The sequence below is a fragment of the Panthera uncia genome, chromosome E1 (assembly GCF_023721935.1).
Source record: "Panthera uncia isolate 11264 chromosome E1, Puncia_PCG_1.0, whole genome shotgun sequence".
Taxonomy (NCBI): Eukaryota; Metazoa; Chordata; class Mammalia; order Carnivora; family Felidae; genus Panthera; species Panthera uncia.
This window is the reverse complement of record NC_064814.1, coordinates 628,611-656,020: the sequence shown is the minus strand read 5'-3', so window position 1 is coordinate 656,020 and position 27,410 is coordinate 628,611. Positions and strand designations below refer to the sequence as shown.

The 27,410-nt window shown below is 54.8% G+C and overlaps 3 protein-coding genes across 6 annotated transcripts in view; 1 reads left to right on the top strand and 2 right to left on the bottom strand.

Moving 5' to 3' along the window:
- The window catches only part of OGFOD3 (2-oxoglutarate and iron dependent oxygenase domain containing 3), a 22,866-nt gene extending 20,405 nt beyond the window's left edge, over positions 1–2,461 (bottom strand). For both annotated transcript variants that reach the window (XM_049635414.1, XM_049635415.1), the window contains exons 1-2: positions 2,379–2,461; positions 1,223–1,440 (exon numbers count right to left, since the gene is read on the bottom strand). In XM_049635414.1, coding sequence (XP_049491371.1) covers positions 1,223–1,440; positions 2,379–2,452 — 292 coding nt within the window. In that variant the 5' untranslated portion in view covers positions 2,453–2,461. The remainder of the gene's footprint in view (positions 1–1,222; positions 1,441–2,378) is intronic.
- Positions 2,462–3,056: 595 nt separating this feature from the next.
- Positions 3,057–21,183, top strand: HEXD (hexosaminidase D). Of its 2 annotated transcripts, XM_049635403.1 has the most exons (13): positions 3,057–3,337; positions 4,453–4,590; positions 8,983–9,092; positions 11,001–11,088; positions 15,379–15,543; positions 16,059–16,242; positions 17,313–17,384; positions 17,701–17,896; positions 18,365–18,447; positions 19,461–19,539; positions 19,617–19,718; positions 19,917–20,006; positions 20,686–21,183. In XM_049635403.1, the coding sequence occupies exons 2-13, from the start codon at positions 4,492–4,494 to the stop codon at positions 20,894–20,896; spliced, it is 1,479 nt and encodes a 492-aa protein (XP_049491360.1). In that variant the 5' UTR covers positions 3,057–3,337; positions 4,453–4,491; the 3' UTR covers positions 20,897–21,183. The 2 variants fall into 2 exon arrangements, with proteins under 2 accessions (XP_049491360.1, XP_049491361.1); XM_049635404.1 differs by lacking the exon at positions 19,917–20,006 and having other exon boundaries at positions 20,686–21,182.
- A 75-nt stretch (positions 21,184–21,258) lies between these two features.
- Positions 21,259–26,774, bottom strand: LOC125926218 (cytochrome b-245 chaperone 1). 2 transcript variants are annotated; one of them, XM_049635417.1, is made up of 7 exons: positions 26,684–26,774; positions 25,745–25,868; positions 24,829–24,870; positions 24,195–24,268; positions 23,427–23,523; positions 22,774–22,918; positions 21,259–22,442 (listed from the first exon to the last, which is right to left on the bottom strand). In XM_049635417.1, exons 2-7 carry the CDS (start codon positions 25,827–25,829, stop codon positions 22,322–22,324), a joined length of 564 nt encoding a protein of 187 aa, XP_049491374.1. In that variant the 5' UTR covers positions 25,830–25,868; positions 26,684–26,774; the 3' UTR covers positions 21,259–22,321. The 2 variants fall into 2 exon arrangements, with proteins under 2 accessions (XP_049491374.1, XP_049491375.1); XM_049635418.1 differs by lacking the exon at positions 26,684–26,774 and having other exon boundaries at positions 25,745–26,662.
- Between the last annotated feature and the right edge of the window lie 636 nt (positions 26,775–27,410).

Below are 27,410 nucleotides of genomic sequence, written 5' to 3'. Positions count from 1 at the left end.
AGCTTTAATACATAACACAAAATTTACCATTTTAACCATTTAAAAAAAATTTTTTTGAGAGAGAGAGAGTGGGGGAGGGGAGGGGCAGAGAGAGAGAGAGAGAGAGAGAGAGAGAGAGAGGGAGGCAGAGGATCGGAAGCAGGCTCTGTGCTGAGTGCAAGACAGACCACTGCTGGGCTCGAAATCACGAACTGAGGGTTCATGACCTGAGCCAAAGTCGGACCCTTAACCGACTGAGCACCCAGGCGCCCCCCATTGTAACCATTTTTAAGTGTACAAGTTCAGGGACATGAGGCAAATTCATACTGTTGTGCCAACATCACCATTCATCTCCCGAATGCCTTCATCATCCCAAACTGGAACCCCGTGCCCCCCCCCCCGGAAACTGTTTTAATGTGGCTAAATTATTAAATGGGCAAGAAGAAACTTCACTTCTAACTACTTGAAAAATACTTTCTCAAAAGCTGGGACACAGGTTAAGAGGGAAAGGCTGAGGGAGTCAGGGGGAGGTAATCCCCTCTGGTGTGCGTCACCACAGCGCCCCTCAGTGGAAAGACTCGGCAATCTTCTTCCAGTTCAGGTCCAAAGCATTGCTCCGAATTAAATTTTGTCCTTAAAACCCAGTGGCGCAGGCTAGGTTTTTAAAACTGAGAAAGCGTCCGGGCAGCAACGAACGTGCAGGAAATAAAGCCGACAGTGCCCAGTGCCGGGGCAGGCGCGGGGCGGGGCGGGGCAGGGAGGGGGGGGGGGGGCTCTCCAGGGTGCTGAACTCCAGGGCGGCCGCTGCCTCTGGGCAGCACTCCCCTCCTCCCCTCCAGAAGGGGACACACAGGGACACACTACACGACACCAGGAAGGGCTTCTGGTAGGGACATTTTTCGTTGCAACATTTTCTGCAGCAAATACACCTAATGACACTCTACAGCTAATGCCTTTTCTGGCTTCAACTTTCTCATCCCTGCCTTTCCAATTCTGTTATGTCCCTTCAGGCAGTCTCCTCCAACAGATAGTACCCACAGTGTGGGGCACCTCGGTGATCAGCAGGCCTGCCTTTGCACTTCCCAGCCCACGTGTGGGTTAACCGACCTGAAGGAGGGAAAGTTTCACTGTACCCCCCTGACCCCCACACCACGTCGCTGCAGCGAAAGACCCACGCATCTCAAACGCATCACGTTCGGTGTTCGCGTAAGGCTCTTTCCCAGACCAAGGCTGCATCGCCTACCTTCAAACCTTCGGTGACTGTCATAGTCCTCCGAGCAGGGCACCTCAATGAACCTGCCAGGCAGGATCTCCCCACGGTGAGCCAGGACCTCAGTGACGCCATCATCACCCCCCAGGCTGCTCCAGAGCAGGAGCCCAGTAAGCACAGCACAGGCCCCCAGGACGGTAGTTCTCAGCCACTTCCTCTGCACCTCCCAAGGTGCCCGGACATTCTTTGTGCTGAGGACAAAACACAACTGCACTCACATGTGCTGAAAAGTGGGCCACGATGACCAGGGAGCATGTTCACACTTAATCACAGGGAGCCTTAAACTGTTCCTGCCCTAACAGAGGTCAGAGCTACTCCCAACCAATCCCGAAGCACTCGCCAGCCTGGAAGGATATGGTGGGGAGTGTGGCCCCCAGCCCCATCTGACCAGGCAGGGCTCACTGTGCCCTGTGCTGGCAACCAGATGAGCTGCCGGCCAGTGTCCCTCCCAGCCCAGCCAGGCTCATGGAGAACCTGAATCTATGTTGCCAATGCCAATCACGTTCCCTGAAACCGAAAGTGACCCTCCAGAACCACACATGTGCCCCTGGTGGACGTAACTAAGGTGTGAGTCCACCCACAAGCCAGCCAAGAGGACAGTACAAGCAACAATGAAAATCATTCATAATTAAGACACTTCTTGCACAACCTGGGTTAACTGTACGTCTAACTAACGTAATTACTGATGTTGCATGCATGTGTGTGTGCACGTGTGTAACTGAGAAACTGTGTGCTCTGTTGTCTAGGAAAAACTTGGTGACTGTGGGGCTTAAAGAACTTGCAAAAAATAAGAAAAAAGATCAAGGCACCCTTGCTTTAAATATGTAATTAATTCTTGAAAAGGAGGGAATCTGACTTATTTTTATATGTGCCTCCCCCCTTTGCAGTGCTATATGAAGAAAACGAATTCCAGTTAAATAAATCCCAAGGTGGGCACAGCATGGTCAGACCATGTTGAGTGGACACCTGATTATTTTAAACAGGGATCATAGATATCCCCGGGGCGGGGAGGAGGAGTCGACCCAGCTGCGCAGCACGCGCTCCCGAGGCCCCGCCCCAAGCAGACCACGCCCATCACACGGCCCCGCCCCGCCCGCCGCAACTCGCCCCCTCCGACGCTGCCCTGTACCTGCACGGGCGCCGGCGCTCTGACGCCCCGCTGCCCTCGGGCGCCCTGAGCGCGCCCCTCCGCTGAGGCGCCATCGGGCCAGGCCGCTGCGCAACCGGGTCGAAGGCTGGAGCCGCCCCGAGCCCGGGACGAGCGCCGCGAGGGGAAGCGCGAGGCCGTCGCGGCCTGGGACGCAGAGCGAAGCGCTCGGCCGTCGACCCCGAGCCTGGCGGCCAGGCCCGAGCAATCGGAGGCCGAACGCCGAGCAGGGCGGGGCGCCGCGGACCTGGGCGCGCACCTCGCCGGACACCCCGCCCACCCGCGCGCCCCCCGCCCGCCTCTCCGTCCTCGGAACGCGCTGAGCCTCAGAGCCTGCAGTCAGAAGTGCGTTCTCGTCCGCGTGCGCGCCCTCCTGCCGGGGTCTCCCGGCCCTTCTCAGAGGTCTCCAAGCCCTCCTCCCGGGGTCTCCGTTTCCTTCCCTGGGGCCCGCGCCACGCCTGGGGTGCTGGGCCCGGCTGGTGCTCCGCGCACGCGTACCTCGCGAGGGCCCAGCTGGTGTGCAGCTTTCTGTTTCCGCACAGGACCTCGTCCAGTGGGTGAGAAGGCACCGCTCACCCAGCCCCGCCAGCAGCCTGGTCCCGAAGGAGCGCAGCTACCAGAGAGGTTCATGCGCGAGGACGGAGTCAGGAGAAGGCGAGCACCCGGAGGGAAAATGTTCACACACTTGCTGGTCTGAAAGGCCTGCCCACACTCCCGAAACTGGGCAGCGGAGTGCAGCTCGGGTGCACACCCAGCGGAGAGGCTGATCAGTGACCTCCTGCCCCGGTCTTCGGGATAGGCTCATTTCTGCAGACTTCGTGCAGGAGGGAGCCGGAGCAAAGAGAGTCGCACACTCTTCAGAGATGAAACACTGACTTCTGTTTCTTTTCCTTCAGATTTTGCGGAGATTTCGTGTTGTTAAGCCACCGTGTGTGTTTCAGGTGAGACGTCGGTGCTCGCTTACCTCGGCTTGCAGGGGCGGGAGCAGGGCTTGTCTCTGAACCGGAGGGGATGTGCACACGACCAGTGCACACCCCTCAGCCTGGAAGTGTTTCTTTTAAGTCTGTTCCCTGGAGAATGGAATTGGTTTGTACGATTTTAAATAATTCAACTTTAAAAGCGGATTTCAGAATGCTTGTTCACAAAACTCATCTACCCGGCAGCTGGTAACTTAGGTAATTGCTTCGAAGATTTTGTCATTGCGATTGTTTGAAAATAAATTTTTTAAAAAAAAAAAAAAAAAAAAAACCAAACCGGTTTCTGTTGCATCTATTTTATCCTGCCTGCTTTATAATAGATTTCTTGAGGTTAGGGGTTTGTGAATCCTTTCACAGAATGGGTAGTTTGAATTAGTGGACTGTAAAAATGACCACCATGTAAAGGTTTTCTTTCACTTTTTGCATCTCATCCTTTGTGTTTTTATATTCACTGGGGGGAAGATTTCAGTCTTTCCCAACTACTTCATTACCCTCTAGATCTTTCCTGTACTTTAATGTAAACTAGTCAGCTCTAATATACTTGTGGCTCACTTATTTTTCAAATTATCCATGGCCTATTTTAAATCCTAGACGGTTTTCTCTGACCTAGACTTAATTTTTACAGTTTCTTCCTCCGTAACCAAGTTCACTTGGGCTCTAGAATGTAAATTATTTTTAATGCTCTTCAAAGTAAAATAAAATTGAAGATAACTTTTGCACAGAAACATTATACTGTAGGGCCTGAAAAATGTTTACGCCTACCTGCCTGTTTTCCCCACGTGGTACATACAGCTCAAGACAGTCTTTCAAACAAAATTATTTTGCGGCCACTTGTGTTATTACAGCCATCTTGTAAGGAAACGAGTGCTGTTCTGTGTTAGGGGCACATCACGATTAAGTGGCAGAGGTCCCTTTATCTGAACATGAGGTAGATTTCTTGATTCGTTTTCACGTTGGTAAAGTGAGTTTCCTCCTAGTGGATAAAGCACACCTGGGCGTGTCAGGACAGAAACACAAAGTGTGAGGCCAAGGGGCAAAAAGGAGCCTCCACCGCTTCTAACTTTGAATTTCTCCACTAGGAAGAAGTGCCCAGACCAGAGATTTTGTCCTATGACTTCATGACAAATAGTGAAATGTCAGGTTCTTCACCATTTAAGATGCGATTAGTTCATCTGGACCTTAAAGGAGCTCCACCAAAGGTCTCCTACCTCTCTGAGGTAAGAGCCCCTTTCCCTCTAGTCAGTCTCCCTTGCCTTGGCTTTGGTCTCCAAAGTGGTAAACAGTATTCTGTAGAAATGTGTATTTAGAGCACAACCGCGGGGTTCCAGGCTGGGGCATGATGTTGGCAGCAGCACAGGTTTTGAGTTTCCCCCAAATCCCTTTGTGAAACTCCTGATTCTTCTTGTAACCACAGAGAGGGAGCCCTGGACCGGCCCATCTCCATTCCAAACACAAGAACCTGTTCTTAGGGGCACCTGGAGGGCTCAGGTGGTTAAGCATCTTGGTTTTGGCTCAGGTTGTGATCTCGCAGTTCGTGAGTCCGAGCCCTGCATCAGGCTCTGTGCTGGTGGCATGGAGCCTGCTTGGGATTCTCTCTCTCCCTCTCTCTGCCCCTTCCCTGCTCACGTTCTCTCTCAAAATAAACTTAAAAAAAAAAAAAAAAAACCTTAAAAAAAGAAAAAAAAGAACCTATTCTTAAAAATACAAGAAAACACATCTCATTTAAACCTGAGCAGTAGTGGAAAAAAAATTTTTTTTTTTTAAAAAAAGGGGGGGCGCCTGGGCGACATTCAAAGTCGGTTGAATGTCCGACTTTGGCTCAGGTTATGATCTCGCAGTTTGTGAATTCGAGCCCCGTGTCAGGCTCTGTGCTGATAGCTAAGAGCCTGGAGCCTGCTTCGGATTCGGTGTCCCCCTTTCTCTGCCCCTTCCCCACTCGTGCTCTGTCTCTCTGTCTCTCAAAGATGAATAAATGTTAAAAAATAAAAATTAAAATTAAAAAAAAAACCTGAGCAGTAGTGGGGCGTCTGAGCGGCTCAGTCAGCTCAGCATCCAACTATTGATTTCACCTCAGGTCATGATCCCAAGGTTGTGGGATCAAGCCCTTCATCGGGCTCTGCACTGAATGTGTAGCCTGCTTCAGGTTCTCTCTCTCTCTCTCTCTCTCTCTCTCTCTCTCTGTCTCTCTCTCTCTCCCTCTGCCCCTATCCCTTGCTTGTGCTCTCTCTCTAAAGTTTAAAAAAAAAAAAGGGAAACAAAAATAATATAAAAACAGAGGGGGGAACAAAACACGAGAGACTCATAAATATGGAGAACAAACTGAGGGTTACTGGAGGGGTTGTGGGAGGGGGGATGGGCTAAATGGGTAAGAGGCATTAAGGAATCTACTCCTGAAATCATTGTTGCACTATATGCTAACTAATTTGGATGTAAATTTTAAAAAATAAAGAAAATTAAAAAAAAAATACATAGTATAAATATAAAAAAATTTTTTTTTAACTTTTTAAATAAAAAACATGAGTAGCAGAAAAGGATTGTGGTTAAATATCATACACAGGCATTGTAAGAAAAAAGAGAATCATGATCTCAGGAACACCATAATGACAAAGGTGCACCAGGAAGATGCGACCGCAAAGCAGATGAAGCCGTATGTAATATTTCAAAATAAGATAAAAGACATTAAGAAAATGATAGGAGCTATGAGCAAACAGTGTAAATCAGAAGGAGAGAAGCCCAGCAAGTAATAGCCAGACAGAAGGGTACAGAGCAACCGCTTACCAGGCTCAGGAATGAGTTATGACAAAAAAGGAAACAAAGTCAGAGACTAAACTAGAAGGACAGAAGTGAGCAGACACCGTGGAAAGCATACTCTTGGGAAGTAAATAAGGAAGAAGAAAATGTCACACATGAAGAGATAAAAAGCGTTGTAACAAATTGATAAATACAGAAGATAAGCAAAGAAGGTCCAGCTCCCCTGCTGCTGGAGCCACTGCCTCAGTGACCTGCTGCTGGGGGGTCGACCACCCCAAAATCAGAGGCTTCAGACAGCAATTCCTTCCGTCTGTTTCTTTGGTCTGGTGGGTGGCTCTGCCGGTCTGCCCCGGTTCCCTCCTGTGTTCGCAGTCCCCTGACAACTAGGAATGCCAGACGGTCCCAGATGGCCTTACATGTCCAGCAGTTGGTGCTGGCTGTGCGCTGGGCCCCTCAGTTCTGCTCCACGTGGGTGTCTGGCCTCACGGAGGGTAGGCCAGCCTCCGGTCTGCACGGCAGTCACAGGGCAGCATTTAGGCTCCAGAGTCGCAAGCCGTCCTGGGCCTTGCGTGATTCTTGGTAAAGCAAGTCCATGTCAGCCCAGATTCCAGGCTGGGGGTAGACCCCACCTCTTGATGAGGAAGACGCTGTATCTCAGCCATGCTCAACAGTCCTCAGAGCAGGGAACCAAAGCAGTGCTCTAGGACAAATGCTCAGAAACTACAATTCAAAAACGCTTTTGTGAAATTAAAGAATACTTGGGTCTGCGTGTGGAAAGGGCATACTGTATACCTAGGATGACGGACACTAAGGCATCCTTTGGTAAAGGTATCGGATTAAAGAAAATGAAAATGAACAACTCCTTTGGGCACACAGGAAGAAGGCCCAAGTTCTGTATGAGGGAAGGAAAATTAGGCTGGCACCAGATATTTGACAGCAACATTTTATGACAGAAGACAAGGAAGAACATATTTAAGGTACTCAAGAAAATGAAACATGAATCAAGGATTTTGTATCCAACCAAAATGGTCTTCATGGTACAAAAGCTACAGACCAGCTATTGTAAACATCCAAGAGAATTTACTGAAGAACCACCAGCGGCAGCAGTGGCAGGGCTGGAGTAACCAAATAATTGCTGAGAGAAAATTCTGCCCTAAGGAAGCGTTCCAGCCAACAGACATGAGGAATGACGTCATTGGAAAGTCACCACCTCACAGTTCCTGTTCAGGGTGCCCTAGGTAATGTCAGTGGTAGTTGAAACCATTGGGCAGAAGTTCAAGGCATGGGTCTGGCTGATGCCCCTGAACCCACTGATCAGCCTGACATCACTCCAGTGGAGCAGCCAGACTTGTGATTTCTAGAAGCATCTATGAAGTACTCTTGCCAAAAGAATGAAACCTGGATCTAATCTCACCTTCATGTCTAACCGCCAGCATACACGAGAACAGGAAACACACGAAGGGACATCTTAAGAATACCATCCATCAAATCCAAAATTTGGGAAACCATGCGAAACAAGGGACTCGATTTCCTCAACAAATAAATTTCAAATTAAAAAAAGGGTACCGTTAAAAATCAGAGAACCTTAAAAAATCTGTTAAAACAGTGCAGTGTGTGGGTGTCGTCTGGACTGGGCTTAAGGTGCACGTGAAAAGATTCTAGACATGGGAAAATTTGAACGTGGATGATTTTAAAGAGTGGTTTGGTTAGGTGGGATAGTTGCTATAGTTGTGCTTTTGTGAAAAGTCTTTGTCAGCGATATGTGTTGAATTACTTATAGGTGAACAATTGTGTTGTCCGGGATTTGCTCAGAAATATTCTAGTCAGAAAAGTGGAAATTAGGTAAAACGATTTTGAGTCTTGACAGCAGGACACAGGGGCCTAGTCTGTCACGTGTGTGCATGCTTGTGCGGTTCCACAGTGAAGACCTTCTCCCCAGCTGGGTCCAGTGCCGGACGGAGTGTGTGCTGGGGACAGCCAGGCCGCCCGGCCCCACAGCCTCCCCACCACCCACAACACAGAGGATCACCACCAACCCCAACGGTCGAAGTGCCAAACGGCTGTGGTGGTCAGATGGCCACGACAGGCTAAGAAGGAAACCGGAGGGAAAAATGCCGAGGAAAATGGAAGATACCGAGACCATTATGTTGCGTTATCCACACGCCTGACCTGCATGAGCTCTTTCCTTTCCACAATCTGTCTACCTCTCTTTGTAATTTGCAGTCTACTACTGATTATGAACTTTCTACAGCTAAGTTTTAGCCCCAGGCTCCTTTGCTCCTTCCATCCAGCTTGAGTCAGAATGTCCCCACACTTGTGGAGAGAGAAAGCTTGACAGATACATCAACAGGAGTGTTAAAATCTTGTGGAACCCGCAACGACCATCATCCAGGGAGGGGCTGCTATTTCAGATACCTGCAGGAGGCCCCTCCAGCAGCGCCCAAGGTGTGTTCTTTTCCACCCTGGCCTTGACATCAGACCAGAAAGAAATCTCAGTTCTGTGTATGGTAGACATGAACTAGTCCTGAAAATCCTTGAGAATAGGAAGTCATACCCTTTGAAATAAAGGTAGAGGAGGAGGTGGGAACATTTCCTGCCACGCCCTCAGCCCCTCGCTGTCCGCAGGCTGAGCTGCGCCTCTGCTCCACAGGTGCAGACCCACCCTGTGTCAAGTGAAGACTTGATGGTAGAGAGTTCGACTCGGTGTAACACAAAGTATGCGTTCTGGTTACACGTTTCCAGGAAAAATGTGAATCTCAACTACAACCATGCCCTCGAGCAAGAAGGCAGACCGCATGGGGTACAGCTGTCACCTTCCTTCAGATAGTCGCATCCTCACAGCATCCCTGTTCCCCCAGGTCTTTCCTCTGTTCCATGCCCTGGGCGCCAATGGGCTGCTCCTTGAGTACGAAGACATGTTTCCCTACGAGGGCCACCTGAGGCTGCTGAGGGCCAAGCACGCGTACAGGTACCCCAGCCACGGAGAAAGCGGCTGCTTGGGGCCGCCCGGAGGTGTGGGCAGGGCAGGCGAGGGTTTGGCAGTGGTGGGGCAGCCCACGTCTGGCTTTGAAACGCCTGTCTTAGTTACGAAAGTAAAACACACTCACTGAAGAGAATTTGGAAACATTTAGGGGGAGGGTGGAGGATTGGGGGAGGTGGGGGGGTGGGGAAGGGGATGCTGCTCTTTAAGGCCATGGTTGGGACCCTCATCAGGAAAACAAAGATCAAAGGAAAGGGGGTCAGAATCCGTAAAAGTAGATACAGTGGTTGTGGGTGTACCTTGCCGGGCTTTAGAGTTATGGTGTCCATTTTATTATTTTTTTAATGTTTATTTTGAGAGGGAGGGAGACAGAGGATCTGAAAGCAGGCTCTGTGCTGCCAGAAGACAGCCCAATGTGGAGCTCGAACTCACAAACCATGAGATTATGACCTGAGCTAAAGTTGGATGTTCAACCGACTGAGCCACCCAGGCGCCCCTAGAGTTACGGTGTCCATGTAAATCGATAACAAATAACCCAAAAGGAAAATGAGCAAAGGATATTAACGGGCAGATCCCCCAAAAGAAATTAAAATGTCTGATAAGCATACAATAGTAATAAAGTAAATTAAAACAACAAGTCAAACACCATTTTGGCTATCCAATTGGTGAAACTTTTTAAAAAGTTCTAATGCTCTGTGTTCACAAGGTCAGAAAAAGCAAACCTCCCACTGGTAGGCTCTGAAGCACCCCACCGTTCTGGAGGGAGGTTTGGCTCTATGTCAGAACTCCCCAAAATGTCCATGCCCCATGCGCATGCTCAGAGTGTTAACATTGCAGTGAGGTGTCTTTTCACACTATTCTGTTTTTCTTCATACAGTGAACACCTTTTGTTTATTTAGTGTGTTTTTTCAAGTGGAAAAAGTGCTGGGGTACCTGTGAAGCTTGAAAAAGGTCTATTTAAAATCAATACATTCAGAGAACTGATTAACTTAAGAAATGGCTCAAACACATACAGAAACTGGAAATGATTTTGTTTTTGAGATAAATTCATGAACGACAGCTGGTAACGCAGTGGGCAACTAGCCCTCCTGCGTGCTGTCCTCACCACCTGGAGCATTCCTGCCCTCAGGCGTGCTTGGACGAAAGCTAACCCCCACGGGGCTGAGTCCCGCCACCGCAACCTTGAAGCTCTTTTCTCTTTCCTCTATTAAAGGGGTCACCAGCTTTTCTGTAAAGGGCCAGACAGTCAGGACTTTAGGCTGTGCAGCCCACCTGGCCTCTGTTACAACCATTTGTGGAGCACAGGCAGTCATGGGTGATAATGTAAATGAGTGAGCACGGCTGTGTTCCAATAAAGCTGTTTGTGGGTACTGAAATTCGAGTTTCATATAATTTTTACATGTCATAAGATATTATTCCGCTTTTGATTTTTCGCAACCATTTTAAACTACAGAAACCATTTTTAGGTCATGGGGCGTGTGAAAACAGGCAGGCAGATTTGTCCTTCAGCCCATCTACCATTCCTGCTCTAGGATATGATTTCTAATTTCTTGTAAAATGACTTGCTTCTTATAGGTTGGGTAAGAATAGCAAGTAAAAAGCAAACTGTTATTTGAGAACATAACAGCATCATTTTCCAAAATCCTAGAGAGCCCTCTCTGAAACCTTAGGCATATCTTTTGTACTTTTTGGAATGGTGACCAATGGTGACCATACTAGTTTCCCAAGGAGAGTCCCCCTGGAGCCTAACAAGGGAGAGGGAACGTGAACGGGAGCATGAGTGTGTGTGTGTGTGAACGTGGGCTGGGGTGTGAACAGGAGGTGGTGCGAACTGGAGCTCTCGTGTGAATGGAGGTGGTGTGAACCTCTCTGGGTGATCGATGTTTGTCTCTCTAGCCCCCCTGAAATCAAAGAGATCCTGCATCTGGCTGCACTGAATGAGCTAGAGGTCATCCCATTGGTACAGACATTCGGACACATGGAGGTAAGTGGGAGGAACAAAGGTTCCTGATACCCAGGTGTGGGGCTCAGGGGTACACAGGCAGGGAGCAGCTCTTTCTTGCAAGCCCCTGCCCTGCAAACGACCAGAGAGCACAGGACTCTAGATCAGAGCGACTTTGTCCCAGGAATGGTGGGAAAGAGCCAGTGGGGGATGCATGATTCCCATGGAGCCCTGAGGGCCGAGTTGTTTTACTTTTTAACTTGTATTCATCATTCAATACCGAAAATATTTCCCCAAGCTCTTGTGTGATCTTCGGAAACATTTTTCACGTCTGCATCAAAAATGAAGAGCAAATTAAACACTTAGTGGCTGCAGGTTCCGTTTTTCCCTCTAACAGATACACCTGCTAGACCCACGGGCAGCCCTTCCCTTCTCGAGCTGAGCACCCGGGACCGCCCCTGCCCCCCCCCCCCCCCGCCCCCGCCACCGCCCAGGCCTCTGGCCTCTAACCTTCCTGTCGCAGCTCCGTGATGCGCTCTCTGTGCTCCTCACTTCCCACCACCAGGGGCCACGGAGCATCTCCACAGCCCCCCCGCCCCCACCCCGTCCTCCGAGTCACTAAATGCAGCCACGGGTTCTCATCCCTTTAACTTGAGTCTCGGGCTTTGCGTGGCCCCAGCTGCTCCCTTCCAAACCCCACGCTGTTCCGGCCCCCCACTTCTGGCTGTGACGCCACTTCTGCCGGCAGCGTGCTCTCCTGTAGCTGCCGCTGGATGTGGCGGTCCCCACGGCTTCTCTCGAAACCCTCCCTCCTCACCTCACGCTCTCCCTAGACAATGCGGTGCCCACTCCTGCCTCCCCTCCCCGTGCTCCGTGACCCCCAGACCCAGTCTCCGCTGCCCTGTTCGGCACCCCTCCCACCCCTGCAGTTCGGGCCATCGTGTGCTTTTGCTCCTCAGGCTCTTGAGTTGGCACCTGCCATCCCCGTCTCCACCCTTGTGTGAACTACCGCCTGACCTGCTGGAAGGTCCCCCTAGCGGTGCCCTCTGCCCCTTTCTCCGTCGTTCCAGAGCACAGCCTGGCCTCCCAATCCTGCTCCTTGAGGGGGCCCTTACGGGGCTCTCAGGGTGCATTTGTTTCCGGGGGCCACTGCAGTAAAGCGTTTCAACCAGGCGACTTGAGACTACGGAAGCGTGCTCTCTCTGTGCTGGAGGCCACAAATCCAAAGTTAAGGTGTCCTCAGGCTGGTCCTTTCTGGAGGAGGTCCTTTACCTGTGTTTACGTACCATCAGGACACCCCCTTTGTTTTTTGGGTTTAAAAAAAATTTTTTTTTAATGTTTATTTATTTTTGAGATGGAGAGACAGAGTGCAAGCAGGGCAGGGGAAGAGAGAGAGGGAGAACAGAATCCGAAGTAGGCTCCAGGCTCTGAGCTGTCAGCACAGAGCTCAATGAGGGGCTCGAACTCACAGACCGCGAGATCATGACCTGAGCCGTAGTTGGCCGCCCAACTGAATGAGCCACCCAGGCGCCCCAGGATACCCACTTTGTGACATAGCCGTATGAGTATTTGCACATTTTGTCTTCTGAACTGTTCAGTTTTTAACGTTCTCTGGACATTCTGGATACAAGTCTGTTAGATGTGTGATTTGCAAGTATTTGCCCCCGATCTGTACTTTGTCATCATCGTCTTAGTGTATCTCAAAGAACAAAAGTCTCTAATTTTGATGAGTCCAGTTTCTCAGCTTTGCTCCGATGGGTCGTACTTTTGGTGTCATTTCTCTGCCAGTCACCAGATCATGAAGATTTTTCCTGTTTCCTTCTAAAGTTCTACATTTGCACACTTCCCACTTGCTGTTATGGTCCACGTTGACTTAATTCTTGTCAACTCTTGCCTTGTAAGGCCTGAGGTGTAGGGTGAGGTTTATTGTGTTTTGCACATAGCCTATGACCCCTCGAGATGGCTGGTCATGCCAGCACCACTGATTGGAAGATTATCCTTTCTTTGGAATTTGAAATTTGGAATTGCCTTTGTATCTTTGTCAAAAATCAGTTGACATTATTTGTGGCCCATTTCTGAACCATATATATATTTTTAATGTACATTGATTTATTTTGAGAGAGAAAGAGCATGGGGAGGGGGGCAGAGAGAGAATCCCAAGCAGGCTCCACACGGCTGTCCTCAGAGCCTAGCGCGGGGCTTGATCCCACCAACCGTGAGATCGCGACCTGAGCCGAAACCAAGAGTCGGACGCTCAACTAACTGAGCCACCTAGGCGCCTCATGCTTCTCCATATATATTTTAGACTAAGTTTATCTGTATGTCTTTAAGAAACCTTGCTGGGATTTTGATTGAAATTGTATTAAATCTGTAAGTCAACTTGGGGAGAAATTACCTCTACTCTGCTGACTTCTCCGATCCGTGAACAGGCTCTGTCAGCCTTTCCTTATGTTATTATTTCCCAAAGTTTTTTCTTTTCCTGATGCTTTCAGGACTCCCTGTGTACGTTTGCCTTGCTGTAGTGGTTTGGTTAGTAGGACTTCTAGGTCTGGGTTTCTGTGCATTTATCCTGCTTGGGGCTCGTCGAGCTTCTTGGAACTGTAGATTATTTTCATCACTTTTGTGAAGTTTTGGGCCACGTCCTCAAGTGTTTCTGCGTCATTCTCTCCTCTTGGCCAGGGCTCCCTTCGCGTGTGCGTTAGGGCACCTAATGTCACCGCACGGGTCTCCGAGTCTCTTTGTTCTCCCCACCTTTTCTCTGTGTTGTTGAGCCTGAGGAGACCCTATTGGTCTGTCATCCCAATCACCGTTTCTTCTGATGTTTCAAATCTTCTGTGGAGCCCATGAAATGGATTTTCATTTTTCATTATTATAGTTTAATTCTGGGAACATTTTCATAATGGTTTCTTTGAAGTAATCGATAAATCTGACATTTGGGCCCACATCAATGTTAGTTTCTATCCATTGGCTTTTTTCCTGAGTCTGGGTTCCACTTTCCTGTTTATTTGCACATCTCATGATTTTTTGGTTGAAAATTGGACATTTCGGATAATATGTTATAGAGAATCTGACTTTTTCCCCTGCAAGTGGTTGGACTTGCCTGGATTTAATCTGCAGGCCTGTCTCCCCAGCTGTGTGTGGCTACTGATGCCTCTGTTTGTGTGTGTGTGTGTGTGTGTGTGTGTGTGTGTGTGTGCGCGCGCGCGCACGCGCGTTAACGCTTATTTATTTTTGAGAGACAGAGACAGAACATGAACGGGGGAGGAGCAGAGAGAGGGAGACACAAAATTTGAAGTAGGCTCCAGGCTCTGAGCTGTCAGCACAGAGCTCAACATGGGGCTTGAACTCACAAACCATGAGATAATGACTTGAGCTGAAGCTGGACGCTTAACCGACTAAGCCACCCAGGTGCCCCTATACATTATTTAAAATTCTTTTTTTAACAGTTTATTTATTTTTGAGAGACTGAGAGACAGAGTACAAGTGGGGGAGGGGCAGAGAGAGAGGGAGACACAGAATCTGAAGCAGGTTCCAGGCTGAGCTGTCAGCACAGAGCCTGACACAGGGCTAGAACCCATGAACTGTGAGATCATGACCTGAGCTGAAGTCAGATACTTAATCAACTGAGCCACCCAGGCACCCCATAGTGTTTTATTCTAATTTATATTTTTGGCCTGGCTTCCTAGGGGCCACCCCTCTGTCTTTATGGCTGGTGGTCAGCCAGGGCCCAGGAAGCCGTGTGCTTGAGCCGTCAGGACCCACCCTGTGCTGCAGGCACTGGGGGCTCTGGGAGTTCACCCAGTCCCCTGCCTCAGCCGTGTGTGCACGGCTCTCCTTTCCACGGTCACCCATCACATTTCTGGCTGGTGGTAGCCGCCACCCCCACCCCCCCCCACACACACACCATGAGGACCGCAGAGTTCGGGGACTTTGCCGCTTTCACAGACGGTGGCCCCAGGGGGTCTGCGCTCAGCCAGCGCCGGGTGGTGGGGGGGGGGGGCCGCAGACTCTCTGTTCTTACCACAGTGCTAGCGGGCTTCAGGTGTGGTGTTCACCTTTGGTTCACGTCCAGAGCCCTGAAATGGCTGTTTTGACCAGTGTTCCGTTCTGCACGTGTTCAGGGGAGGACGTGCTGACGTCTGTACCGTACTGAACAGCCCGTGCAGCCTGGTTCTCGTGTTCTTCTCCCAGCCCGGGCAGACTGGGAGGAAACAGGGGCTCAGCCCGGCCCGCCAGCGCCCTCTTGGGGACCTGGAGCAGGCCCTGCCTGTGACTCCGCAGGGTGGCTGCAGCGTCTGTCACCTCCTGTCACCTCCTGTCATCTCTCCGCAGTTTGTGCTGAAGCACGAGGCTCTCGCTCACCTCCGAGAAGTGGCGCTCTTCCCTAACACCCTGAACCCCCATGAGGCGGAGTCCCTGGCTCTGGTGGGAGCCATGATCAGCCAGGTCATGGAGCTGCACCCGGGCGCCCGGTGGCTCCACGTCGGCTGCGACGAGGTGGGTCCTTCGACGGTTCTTCTGCCTGAGCCTCACCCACCGGGCGTCCCTCCTGCCGCAGCCCCTGCTCCTGGTCCCACTTTGTGGGGTATTCTCTTACGTACAAAAGTAGTCAATGTACCAAAGGACGAAGGATAAAGCCAGGTCATCCCTCCCAGCTGACCCGTGACCTCATGCGGGCAGAGCCACGGAGCTGGACGAGGGATGGCCTGTGGCCTGAGACAGCCGTGCTGTCCTCGCCCCCGGCAGGGGCAGAGCCAGCCCCCATGTGCTTTATGTACCCGTTGGCTGGCAGACACTCAGGTTAGCTCTGCCTTCGGGCTGCTGTGAATGTTCAGAGGAAATCTTGAGTGGAAGTTAGGTCTCGGTGTAGAAGGAGGGCCCCCCCTCACCAGCTCCTCCCCACAGGCAGCTGCCACTGAGATCCGTCAGACATGGCATGAGCGCGGTCTCTCTCCCAAGTGTGTCTGCAGTGAGGCCGGGCGATCCGGAGGCGGGCCTGTGTTTCCTTCCAGGTCTATTATCTTGGAGAGGGTGAGGCCTCGAGACGGTGGCTGCGACAGGAGCATAACACCAAAGCAAGACTGTGTCTGTCCCACATGAAGGCGGTGGCCTGCCACGTGCTGGCTCGGCACCCCGCCACGACGCCACTGGTGTGGGACGACATGCTGCGGGCCATCCCCGAGGACCAGCTCTCAGGTTGGCAGGCCCATCCCCCAGGCTTCTGGTGCCAGGAGTAGGGAGTAAGGAGGCCAGCGGCTCCCAGGACCCTGGTCTGGGGAGGGGGGAGCACTCTAGGACCCCTGCCCCGAAGTGCTCTCTCCAGGCAACCCCCTTAGAGCCACTTTCTAGATTTTCTCACACAAAAGGGCCATTCCTCCAGAAGGCATTTTAGAGTCTTGTAGGCTTACAAAGTGATGAGTCTGAATGGAGAGTAGCCGTGGGGCCCTAATGGGGGATGGGGGCGAAAGGGTCCCACTGGGCCTTGAGTGTCTGGTGCCTCTAACCGCCTCAGCCTCACACAACCCTGTGGCCAGCCCTGCAGGGGTCGTGGCTGAGGCTCTGGGATGAGACAGAGACATACCCCATGGTCCAGTCACAGCCTCGGCCTGGAGCCTAGCCACTGCCCCCACTTCTGCAGGACTGGGGTGTGTCCGTGGCAGCAGCCCTCCCCAGGTGTGGCCACTTGGGTTCTCACTAGGACTAAGTAGAATTAAATCCAAGGAGTAATGTGTTCCTACTGCACTAGTCCTAGCGCCCCCACCGTCACACACAGACAGAGCCTTTCCCCCTCATAGGAAGCTCTGGGACCCGAGACTGGGGGTTCGCTTTTTACAGAACTCCCAGAGTCTGGTCATTTCCAAAGTTGGCTGGCTTCATGGTTGCGACATTTACTGTCAAGAACTCAACTGTTTCGAGTCTGTTCTCAAAATGCACACCCGGCTGGGGCGCCTGGGTGGCTCAGTCAGTTAAGCTTCTGACTTCGGCTCAGGTCATGATCTCACAGTTCGTGAGCTCGAGCCCCGCGTCGGGCTCTGTGCTGGCAGCTCAGAGCCCGGAGCCTGCTTCGGATTCTGTGTCTCCCTCTCTCTCAGCCCCTCCCATGCTCGTGCTCTGTCTCTCTCTGTTTCTCAATAATAAACGTTAAAAAAAAAAAACAACTCATGCCCCCTAAACAAGACAGCCTGTGCTCCGTTGTAATGCAAGGCCTGTGGGCTGCCAGGATGTGTCCAGACGGGCCTCAGCTCACAGCCTCTCTCTGCCCCCAGCATCAGGGGTGCCACAGCTGGTGGAGCCCGTGCTCTGGGACTACGGGGCCGACCTGGACATCCACGGCAAAGGTCAGTGACCTGGCCACGGCCTCTGAGACCCTGGAGCCCTGGCGGCCCAGGGTCTTCAGGTTCATCAGAATCCTGCTAACCGCCTCAGCTTGCACTCAGACCCCTCCCACGTGAGCCCCGGGAGCCCCCTGGCACATGTCCCACCGCGGGTCACACCGGGATAGCCTGTCCTCTGTGGTATTTTCCACGAGTCTCTTCTCTCACTGAGATTTAAGCCTGCCCGGTTGTGGGCTCCTCCTGGCTTCTCAGTGTCTGGGCTCTGCGGCCACGGCCCCTCGGGCCCCGGGCCGGTCACACCGTACACTCTCTCACTCAGCTCTCCTCATGGAAAAGTACCGCAGGTGTGGTTTTCTCCGGCTGTGGGCCGCCAGTGCCTTCAAGGGGGCCACAGGGGCGAGCCAGGCCCTGACCCCTATCGAGCACCACCTCAGAAACAATGTGCAGTGGCTGCAGGTGGCGGCCAGCGGGCCCGCAGACATGCTGCAGGGCATCGTCCTGACCGGCTGGCAGAGGTAAGGCCACCCAGGCCCTGGGGAAGCTCCCGGGCCGACCTGCTCGGAGGGTCGAAGCAGCGCTGCTGCCCCAGACGACCACCCCTCCGTGGCCCATCCATTCTGGGCCGCAGTCAGAAGGGAGGCGCCTGGGCGCCTCACACCCCACGGCCAGCCAGCCCCCAGACTCTGCAGAGGGCCGCTTCGGCAGCCCCGCCTCCAGGGGGCCACACGTGACTTGTCTCACATATGGCGGGCATGGGGACAGATTTTGGCTCCTTGGGGATTTCACACCATTTGAAAAGCGGAGCGGCACGTGAACCCCTCCTCCGGACCAAGGCCTGGTCCATCGCTGCGCCCGGGAGGGCAGAGGCGGAGGCAGCTGCGGGCCCCCAGGCAGGGCCTTCTGGGTGGGATGTTTCCAGAGGCAGCAGCCAGCTCTGTCTCGTGTGCAAGCAGGAGCTGAGCGCCCCTCTCCCCTGCACTTAGGTACGATCACTTCTCCGTGCTGTGCGAGTTGCTGCCCGTGGGAATCCCGTCCCTGGCCGTCTGTCTGCAGTCGCTCCTACACGGTACGGTCTCCTGCTCCTCCCGGGTGGCGGGAGTGCCTGATGCCGCCGACTGTGTCTCCTTGGGGCTGGACTCTGGTCTTTCACACCAGCAGAGGGGGGCTCAGCCACCCCCCTCCCCTGCTGCCCCCAGAGAGTCCGTGAAGGAAATTCACCATGGGCGAGGTGCAGAAAAGGGCCCTTGCTATGTAAATCCACTGAATGCCCGGGCTGGCCCTAGCACTTGCCACTTTGGCAGAGACGGGGACTCGCAGATGGCACAGAACCATGTGCACCTGAACCACAGGACTGCTTGGCGCACGTGGTGCTGGTGCAGAAAGGTGTGGGAGGCCCTGGGGGGAGCAGGCCCGGCTCCCAGACTGCGTGCAGGCTGCATGCAGCAGGAAAAGCACAGACACCCGCCCTCCGCTCTCTTCGATGGCTTCTGAAGCGGTGGTTGTGAACCGCTAGGAGGAAGGCACAGGGACACCCCAGCGGACACCCCGTTCGTGCTGGGCGCTGGCTTCAGCTTCCCTGCTCCGTGGAGGGCACTGCTGCTGTGGAGCCCTCCACCCTCCGCGGACACAGGCCTCCTGCCCTCCCAGCTGGCGCCCTCCTGCACCAGTGGCATGTGTCCACCCACACTGACGTGGAGCCCGGCCCACAGTGGTGCTTGCTGGCCTCTCTGGTTCTTTCCAGTTGCTCGGGACGGCTCCACGTGTGAGAAACCACACTTGCCAGGTGCTGCGTGCACCCGGGACACCGTGGGGGCGCCGGAGGCACAGCCGGCGGTCTCCCGAGGGGTGTCGCTGCTCCTGATTCTCTGTTTTCTTGTTCTTAGCATAATGAGCCCGTTTTCGTGTGTTTAATAAGAAGCCACGGGCCCATCTGTCCCCGAGGTCTCCTTGGGGCTGGCACCTGCATGCTGGCCTCCTTGGCCACTTTGCCCACCACCAGGCCAGCACCGTGGCACAGGGCCCCTGCCTCGCTCCCCTCCAGAGGCCCCTCCAACCACCTCCATCTGTGGTTGGTTGCAGGAGGCTTTACCGAAGACGTTAAAGCAAGAGTGGAGAACTTTCTTGGGATCTCAAGCCTAGAAATAACTGATCTTATGAGGTAACCTGCCCACCCCCAGCCCTGCCTCTGCCCTCACACTCTGTGGACCCGTCTGAGCACGGTGGCTCTCCGTGCAGCGAGGGGGCCGGCTCCTTCCCTGGCAGCGACATCCTGGCCCTCATCACGCACGTCGGCCTCCACCTGCGCAGCTCTGTGGACACGCTCCTGGAGAGGGACAGGTGAGCAGGCAGGGGCTGAGCCCCACCCCGCACTCCCCCCGGGACAGGGTGAGGGTGGCCACAGACAGACTTCCGGGGGCAAGCGACTGTTTAAAATGCCTCCCAGACTCCTAAGTTTCTTAGAAGTAGGATCTTAAAACCACCGTGAGGCAGACACGTGTCAGCTGCAGCGGGTCTGCCTGTGCGGACTGCCTGCAGGTACGTGACCGGCTGGTTCAGCCCCTATCACCGCGGGCAGAAGCTCATCCACCCGGTCATGGTCCAGCACATCCAGCCCCAGGCGCTCAGGTAGCCGCCCCCTCCCCGCGGTGCCCACCCCCAGGGCTGCGCGTCCTCTGCCGCCCGATGACAGCTTTCTGTGGCTACTGGCTTTGAACTAAGACAAGCTCTGTAGGTATTGCGGCCACGAATTCCTAGGGAAGTCAGCTTTGCTGACTGCTGTGCCTTCAGTGTTAGAGGCTAGGCCATTCCCACCTGAGAAGGTGAGGGTCCAGGGCTCATCATGGAGCCAGACCTGCTAGAGACCTGTCCTGGCCTTGCTGCTGGCGCATGCCCCACATCTCCTCCCCACCCCCCCCCCCAGCACCGTGGGGACAGAGTCCCAGGCAGCCAGCCAGCCCCCCTGCCCCCGGGCTCTCCTGGCTCACAGCTCTGAGCCAAGGCCAACTCAGTGTCCACGGAGGGTTAGATGCCATCAGATGCTGTCAGGTTCACACATAAAGAAAAACCCTGCCAGCTAGATGTAAAGAGCATTCCAGTTTTAGATGTGAAAACACAATAGTCACTCATTTATCCCCAACAACACTGTGAGGTGGGCACTGATAGCCATGTTTCATGGATGGGCAAACTGAGGCACAGAACCATACCGACCTGTAGGGTTGTTCGGAATGTGAGCGTGGCGCACAGGCTGTGAGCTGTCACCCAGGGGTGCCCGGCAGGCGGGCTCACCACAGGCTCTGGTCCTCAGCCTCCTGGCCAGGTGGAGCACCTTGGTGCAGGAGCTGGAGGCCGCCCTGCATCGTGTCTTCTACCCGGACACCGTGGAGGAGTGGCTGGAGGAGAACGCGCGGCCCAGCTTGCAGCGGCTGCAGGCTTTGGTGCAGGACCTCAGGGAGGCGGCCGGCGCCAGCCCCGGCCCCAGCCCCAGCCCCAGCCCACACTCGGGTCAGGACCCCTGAGGGGAGGGGCCGAGCCTGAGCCATCCCCTGGGGCCCCCCTAGGTCTGCCAGGCGCCTGGGACTGCCGGCCACGGGCAGCACCCACGGCGCGGACCGCCGTCGTTGGAAAGGCCAATGGAAGGCATGATGTGCCGGGCCTACTTGCTAGTCTGTGTGGGAGCTTCGGCTCTTTTGAAATAAAGGGAGTGGAAGCTAGAACTGCCATGGGTCTGGCTGGCTGCAGTCAGGCCTGCACAGGGGTCCAAGACCCTCCTCACCCTGGGGGCCCAGCAAAGGTGGGGGGGGGGGGGGGGGGGGGGGGGAGCCGCCTCCAGAGTACAGAGCATTTATCGTCTGGGATGAACACACCACAAACCCGTTACGACGTTTCATACTTTATTTTAGAAAAAGGCTTTCAGACTTAATGACTTAAAAACCTAACTTTGGCTTGTATAAATGACTATGTCCTCAAATCAGGGCTAGTTGGCGGCCACCATGGAGAAGAGGGAGTGTCTCGTTTCTCTCGCTTCCTAGAAACTACGGTCCTCACTCACCCAGGGCCTGGGGACACTGCAGTGCTCTGTGTCCTGACCATTCCTAGACACAGCCTCCTGAGGGCCTGCTCAGAGGTGCCCTTGCCGCCCTGCGGCCCTGGGCCCCACTGAGGGGCAGCTGTGGGCCCAGCCCACCTCTTGCCTGGGTTCAAGAAGCCAGGACCTGATTCTTAAGGGAGATGCCCTGGCTTAGGCCCACCGTGAAGCCAAGAGAGCCTCCTCGTGACCAGCAGGCTTCGCCTAGGCTGAGGCCTTCTCTGCCCTGTGACAGCCCAGCCGTGATCCTGGGTGGAGACTGCTGTCTGTGGGCTGGGGAGGTCTCAGGCGTGGCCACAGTGCACACAGCCAGACAGGACCCTCGCCATCTGCCCTGGGCCCTGCAGACCCTGGGCAAGGAAGGACCTCTCTAACCAATGAGGACATCCAGCCGGGGAAGGGAGGTTGTGTGTAGGGAGCACTGGGATTCCTGGGGACAACACGCCAGCATGGGCATCCTCAGAGCCTGATCCAGCTGCTGGCCCTGTGCTCACCTGCTGCACCAGGGGGTTGAACAGCTCGGGGGGAGCCAGTGCTGGCAAACCTTCCTCCCCACCCTGGGGAGCCTGGGCATCCTTCCCATTCCAGAGACCCGGTCTCCACGCTGCCCAGGCTGGAGCCGTCCGATGCCAGGAAGAGGCAGATCTGAGGCTCATGCCCTCCCCGGACACCTCAAAGCCCGCAGAGAAAGTCCAGCCTGTGGCGTCCTCAGAGGACAGAAGCAAGCAGCAGGAATGGCTGAGGGTCCCACCCCGGGGCTGCCAGGGACACAGCCAGGCGCTGGAGGAAGACTTGCTGGTGGCCCAGGAGGCCCACGAGGGTGCCACCAGAACCAAGGCCAGGGGCTCTGCAGGCGTCAGCTCTGGCTCCCTGGACCATCAGCCTCACTGTCACTGCTCTGAGACAGCTCCACGGGGCTCTCAAGGCGGTGCAGTTCCAGGAAGGTTGCAATAAGCTTGGCAATGGCTTCCACGTCACTGGGCCGGGCAACAACAGGAGGGGCAAGTTACCCCCGCGGAGGTGCTGGCCAGGAAGACCACACCTACCTCCTGCCGGACCGCCCACTTCTAGGACCTGGTGCCTTCTGGCCCCGACCCTCACTTGACCCCAGACCTCTGTCCTCAAGGAGACCCTTCTGTCCCTGTGGGGACTTCCAACATTCCCCTAGTGGCAGGGACAGTCCATGTTTCCCCAAGTCCCCTCCCTGTGCCCTGCCATGCTGGGCAGTCCACTGTGAGGGCCACCTGATGGGGGTGAGGGGCACAGGCAGCCAGCCCTGGCCAAACGAGTCCCCTGCCCACAGCTTACCTGCGGTGACCCATGATGGCACTCTGGGTGAGAGGGTGGGAAAAGCCCGTCACAAGCCGCAGCACCACCACGTAGCCCTTCCCGAAATAGCGGACCTTCTCCTCCTCCACGTTCACGTCCCGGATGTCATTCAGTAGGACCACCACTGCGGGGGAGCTGGTCAGTGTCTGCATTCTGCCCACCTCCCGCCTGCCCCTCCTGCCTGTGTGCTGGGCACAGCCACTTCGAGGCTACCGTACAGAGACCCTCATCACTGGTCAGTGACCACAGCGCAAGGTTGGGCCACTAGCATTGTCTGGGCATCTAGCACTCCTGCCGGCCCCTTGAAAACTCTACCCGTGCCCTCAAGCGCATCAGGGAGGAGCTGAGCTCTATTTTGCCCATCTTTCTGCTTCATCTTCCCCCAACTGCTGAAAAATGCCTTCCTGGTCCCTGATGGCTGGCCACTGAGCTAGGGGTTACCCGGCAATGTCTGGGCGCACCCTGTGTCCACCAGGCAGGGCAAAACCCCAAGTCACTGAATGGCCAGCCTGGACCCACCCCACTTCCAGGCCTTAGGCCTGGTCTCTGTTTTCCACTCACCACCCTCCATCCAGCCTGGGGCAGCCGGCCTCCCGCCACACCCTGGGTCCTGTGCACTCTCTGTGCCTCACCTTGGTCGTGACCAGCTCGGAAAAGAGTCAGCAGCTTCTTATACAAGCTGAACGTCTTCAGCACAACCTTCCCGGTGCCCTTGTTGAAGACAGCTTCCTGGAAAACCGGCCAGAAGGTGATCACCTGGCTGCTGGCCTCTCTGCAAGCCAGCCACACACAAAATTTCCAGAGAGGAGGCCCGGACTCGCCAGAGCAGACGCTCAGGAAGACACCCAGCTGAAACCCAACCCTGACGGCCAAGTGCTCTGCCAGAGCCAAACACCTGCAGCCAGATGCTCTCGTGCTCCTGTCTGTTGGGAGCACGGGACCAGGGTGTGTAGAGAGAAAGAGGGGCATCAAAGCAGGTGCTCTCTGCAAGCAAAAGAGAAGCAAGCACAGCAGCTGAGGTTGTCAAACAAAAGCATGGAGGTCAAAGCTCGGAGGTCAGAGAGCAACGCTGGGTCATGTGGTTCCTCATGAAGGGGACAAAGGCACAGGGGAGGTTGTTGGCCACCAAGGGAGACAGACATTAGCCACCGAGGGAGCCCATCATTCTATTCCGTGCTACGGCAACACTCAAGAGTAAAGAATTTCAGTGCAAACAGTCACGAAGAGCTTCTAGGAGAAAAACAGCTTCAGGAGATTTCCCTGCCCAGGAGCCGAATGCCACTAACCAGAAACCACTAAGCTAAAAGTTCAGGCCTCAGAGCCTCTCCGTCTGCTGTGATGCCCACGTGGGGAAGCCTGGAGCAGAAACACCTGAGCGGCCTTGCCTGTGCTGACCTTACCTCCCAGTCCTCCAGGTTCTGCACGGCCACGAACAGGCAGCCCGTAACGTAGAAGAGTTTCCAGCCCAGACTATCTGAGGAGCAAACACAGGACGCAGCCAGGTGAAGGGCAAAGGCCATGAGGGGCCCCGCCCCAGTGGACACTGGGCAGGAGTGGTGTCTGGGGCTGGCTGGGGCTGGCTGGCTGGCTGCCCGTGCCTGCAAGGAACCCTGGCCCAGGACGGCCAGCCAGCTCTGGGTGCCCTCAGCTCCCCCTCCAGTGTCTACTGGAGACAGAGGAGTTGGGCTGGCATAACCTGTGACAATGGAAGGGCAGGAACTTACAGGGGGGCTGCAAGTATGGCTCAGCCTGCACTGGAACATCAGGCTGGCACAAGAGAGCACCTTTTTGCAGAGTATTTCATGATACAGGAAAATGCTCCAGATATAAAGGGAAGGCACAGGCTTCATGGCACAGGCATACTAGGAAAACCACACCAGTGCACAGAGCTGGGGCTGCAGAGGCAGGGGCGCCAATTCCTAAGGCTATGCCTCAGTGGGTCACGAATGAAGGGTTTTGTTTCTTTGCTTTGTTTCCCAAACGGCAGAGGAAGTTACTTTGCGGGGCAGGGGGTGAGCAGATGAAGCACCTCACCTCCACTGTAGTAGGCGGCAGCCAGGCCAATAGACAAGATTCCTGCAAAGAGAAAAGAAAGCAGGTGCCTCAGTATTGGGCCACCACCAGCCCAGAGCCCCCTCCTCCCAGGAGCCCCAGGCCCAGACAAGCAGGCCTTTTGGGGGTCAGGGATGGCTGCAGGTGGGGAGCAGGGGGACAGAAGACCACAGGCTCACAAGTGGGGGAAACACACTGTATGTTAAGTAACTAGAATTTAAATTTAAAAAAAAAAATTGTTTTTAAGTGGGGGAAACATCCAGGAAGTACACTCGGAAACATGGCAAATGCCATTCACAGTGTTCCCTGGACACGCTTCTCTACTCAAGTTTCCAGGGCTGAGTGGGAACCAGACAGAGGAACCTGCCAACAGCATGTGGTATGGAACGAACACAAGACGTATATAAAGTTCACCACATGGCATGTGAGGCAGAACAGACAAGAGGCCACATGCAGGGTGACGGGAAAGATGAACCAGAGACCACTGCTGACGGCACAGCCATTGCACCCCTCACTCCTCGGATCCCACCAACGCAGCACAGTCGGGTGCAGGACCCTCGGAAAGATGGCGCCAGGGACAGAGAGAAAACAGGAATTAACTGTGGCCCATCACGTGAGCCTGCAACATACACCTGCAAGCAGGTGTATGAAAGCAAGTAAAAGGGGAACGGCAAGACCTCAAAAGAACACACACAGTAGGAGAAGCTGAGTGGTGAAAAAAGGGCTGTGGGAATTCTCTGCAAAGGCATGCACAGAGCGTAAAGGCTGGGAAGATACAAAGCAACAAAATAGTTGCTATACTTGGGGGTAACGGAACAAAGGAAGAACAAGTTAGTTTCATTTTCATCTTTTTTTAAAGTTAGATTTTTAACTTGAGGGAAAACATGGAAATTCTTACCAACAAGCAGAGACCAGGACCTGATGCCTGGAGCCCTCTTCAGATGGAGGCAGGAGCTGGTGCGTGACTCCACCTGCATGTACATCCCTGGACCGCGAGGGCACCACTCTCAACAGGAGACGGGCTGCGGACGGGCAGACAGACAACTGGAGTCCTCCCGCCACTGTCTGCACACAAGCGCCCAGCTCCTCCCCAGGAAGGAAGCCTGGGCACCGGTGGAACCAGTCAGCTTGTGCCCACGGCCATCTCTGCAGCCCCCAGAGACCCTTTCTTTTTCAAGGCCCTTCTCTGCCCAGTTACACCGACTGGACTGGGGCTACCTGCTCTGCTCAGCCTCGCAAAGCGTCAACAGGCACCTGACCGCCACCTGCCCCCGTCCAACTTGGAAACCGTTAGCCCTCTGCAGCGTGCATTCAAGCCTCTGACACCGCAGCAGAACCCACCAGCTCGCCCTCATTTCCCTGTGCCGGCCTCCACCAAGAAAGGGAACTGAAAGGCTCGCGGTAGCTTGAGTACGCCCTGGCGTTGGCCGAGAAAGCCACTCTACGATCCCCTCCGGCCGCTGGGACAACAGGCTATGCAATGGAGGGTCAGGACGAGCACAAGCATCTGCTGAGTAAATGCTGCGCCGAGCGGCCTAACTGCCCCGAAGACCGCAGCGCCCGCAAAGCACTGCTCGAGGGACCCAGCTAGGGAGTGGCTTTGCAGAAACTCCAGGAAAGTCAAATCAAGTATCTGACAGTAAAGGGTGCATTCACTCGACACACCCAGGTCCTAGATCTTGGCCCACCACTGGGGTGCTCCCGACCCCCACAGCCAGGCCCTGCGCGCTCGGCCCGCTTCCCGCAGCTCCAGGACGCCCTGGAACCCAGGCGTGGCCAGCCCGCGCCACCTGCAGCCCGCCCGCAGCCCTCGACGGTGGCCCGACCCCGACCCTACCGAGCGCACGACCCGGCGGGCGCGAGCGCAGGGCCGGGACCTCGCGGCGGACAACCACCCGCCGACTTCCGGGGTCGGGGGTGGGGCGACTGACTTCCGGACTGCCAGGGGCGGGGCGGCACCGACTTCCGGACTGCCGGGAGCTGGAGTACCCACTTCCGGGCTTGGGGGCGAGCTGTGGGTGGTTTCCGGGGCGGAGGGCGGAGTGGCTGACTTCTGAACTGCCGGAGGCGGGGCGGCTGACTTCCGGACTCTAGTGAGCGGGCGTCGCTGACTTCCGACACTTGGGGGTCGGATTGGGGGTAATTTCTGGACTGCCGGGGGCCGGGCGGGGTGGCTGACTTCCGGACTTAGGGAGCGGGAGTTGCCGACTTCCGGGGTTGGGGACGATCAGGGAGTGGCTTCCGGACTTCCGGGGACGGGGCGACTGACTTCCGGCATTTGGGCGCGAACTGTGGGAGGTTTCCACCCTGCGAGGTGCGGAACGACGGACTTCCCTGACTGCCGGGGGCGGAGTAGGGCTGCTGACTTCCTGGGCTGGGGTGGGGCTGGGGTAGGCCTTCAGGCCCTCTGGTTCTTCCACCGCTTGGAGGGAGAGTGAAAGGGGTGCCATTAGGGCACCTTGGTGTTGTGCCAGAGCAAAGCTAGCAAATGCAGTCAGGAAGCAGGTCGCCTATGCTGTTGACAGCCACGTGCTAAGGACGCCACTCTAACTGGGGGTAACTGA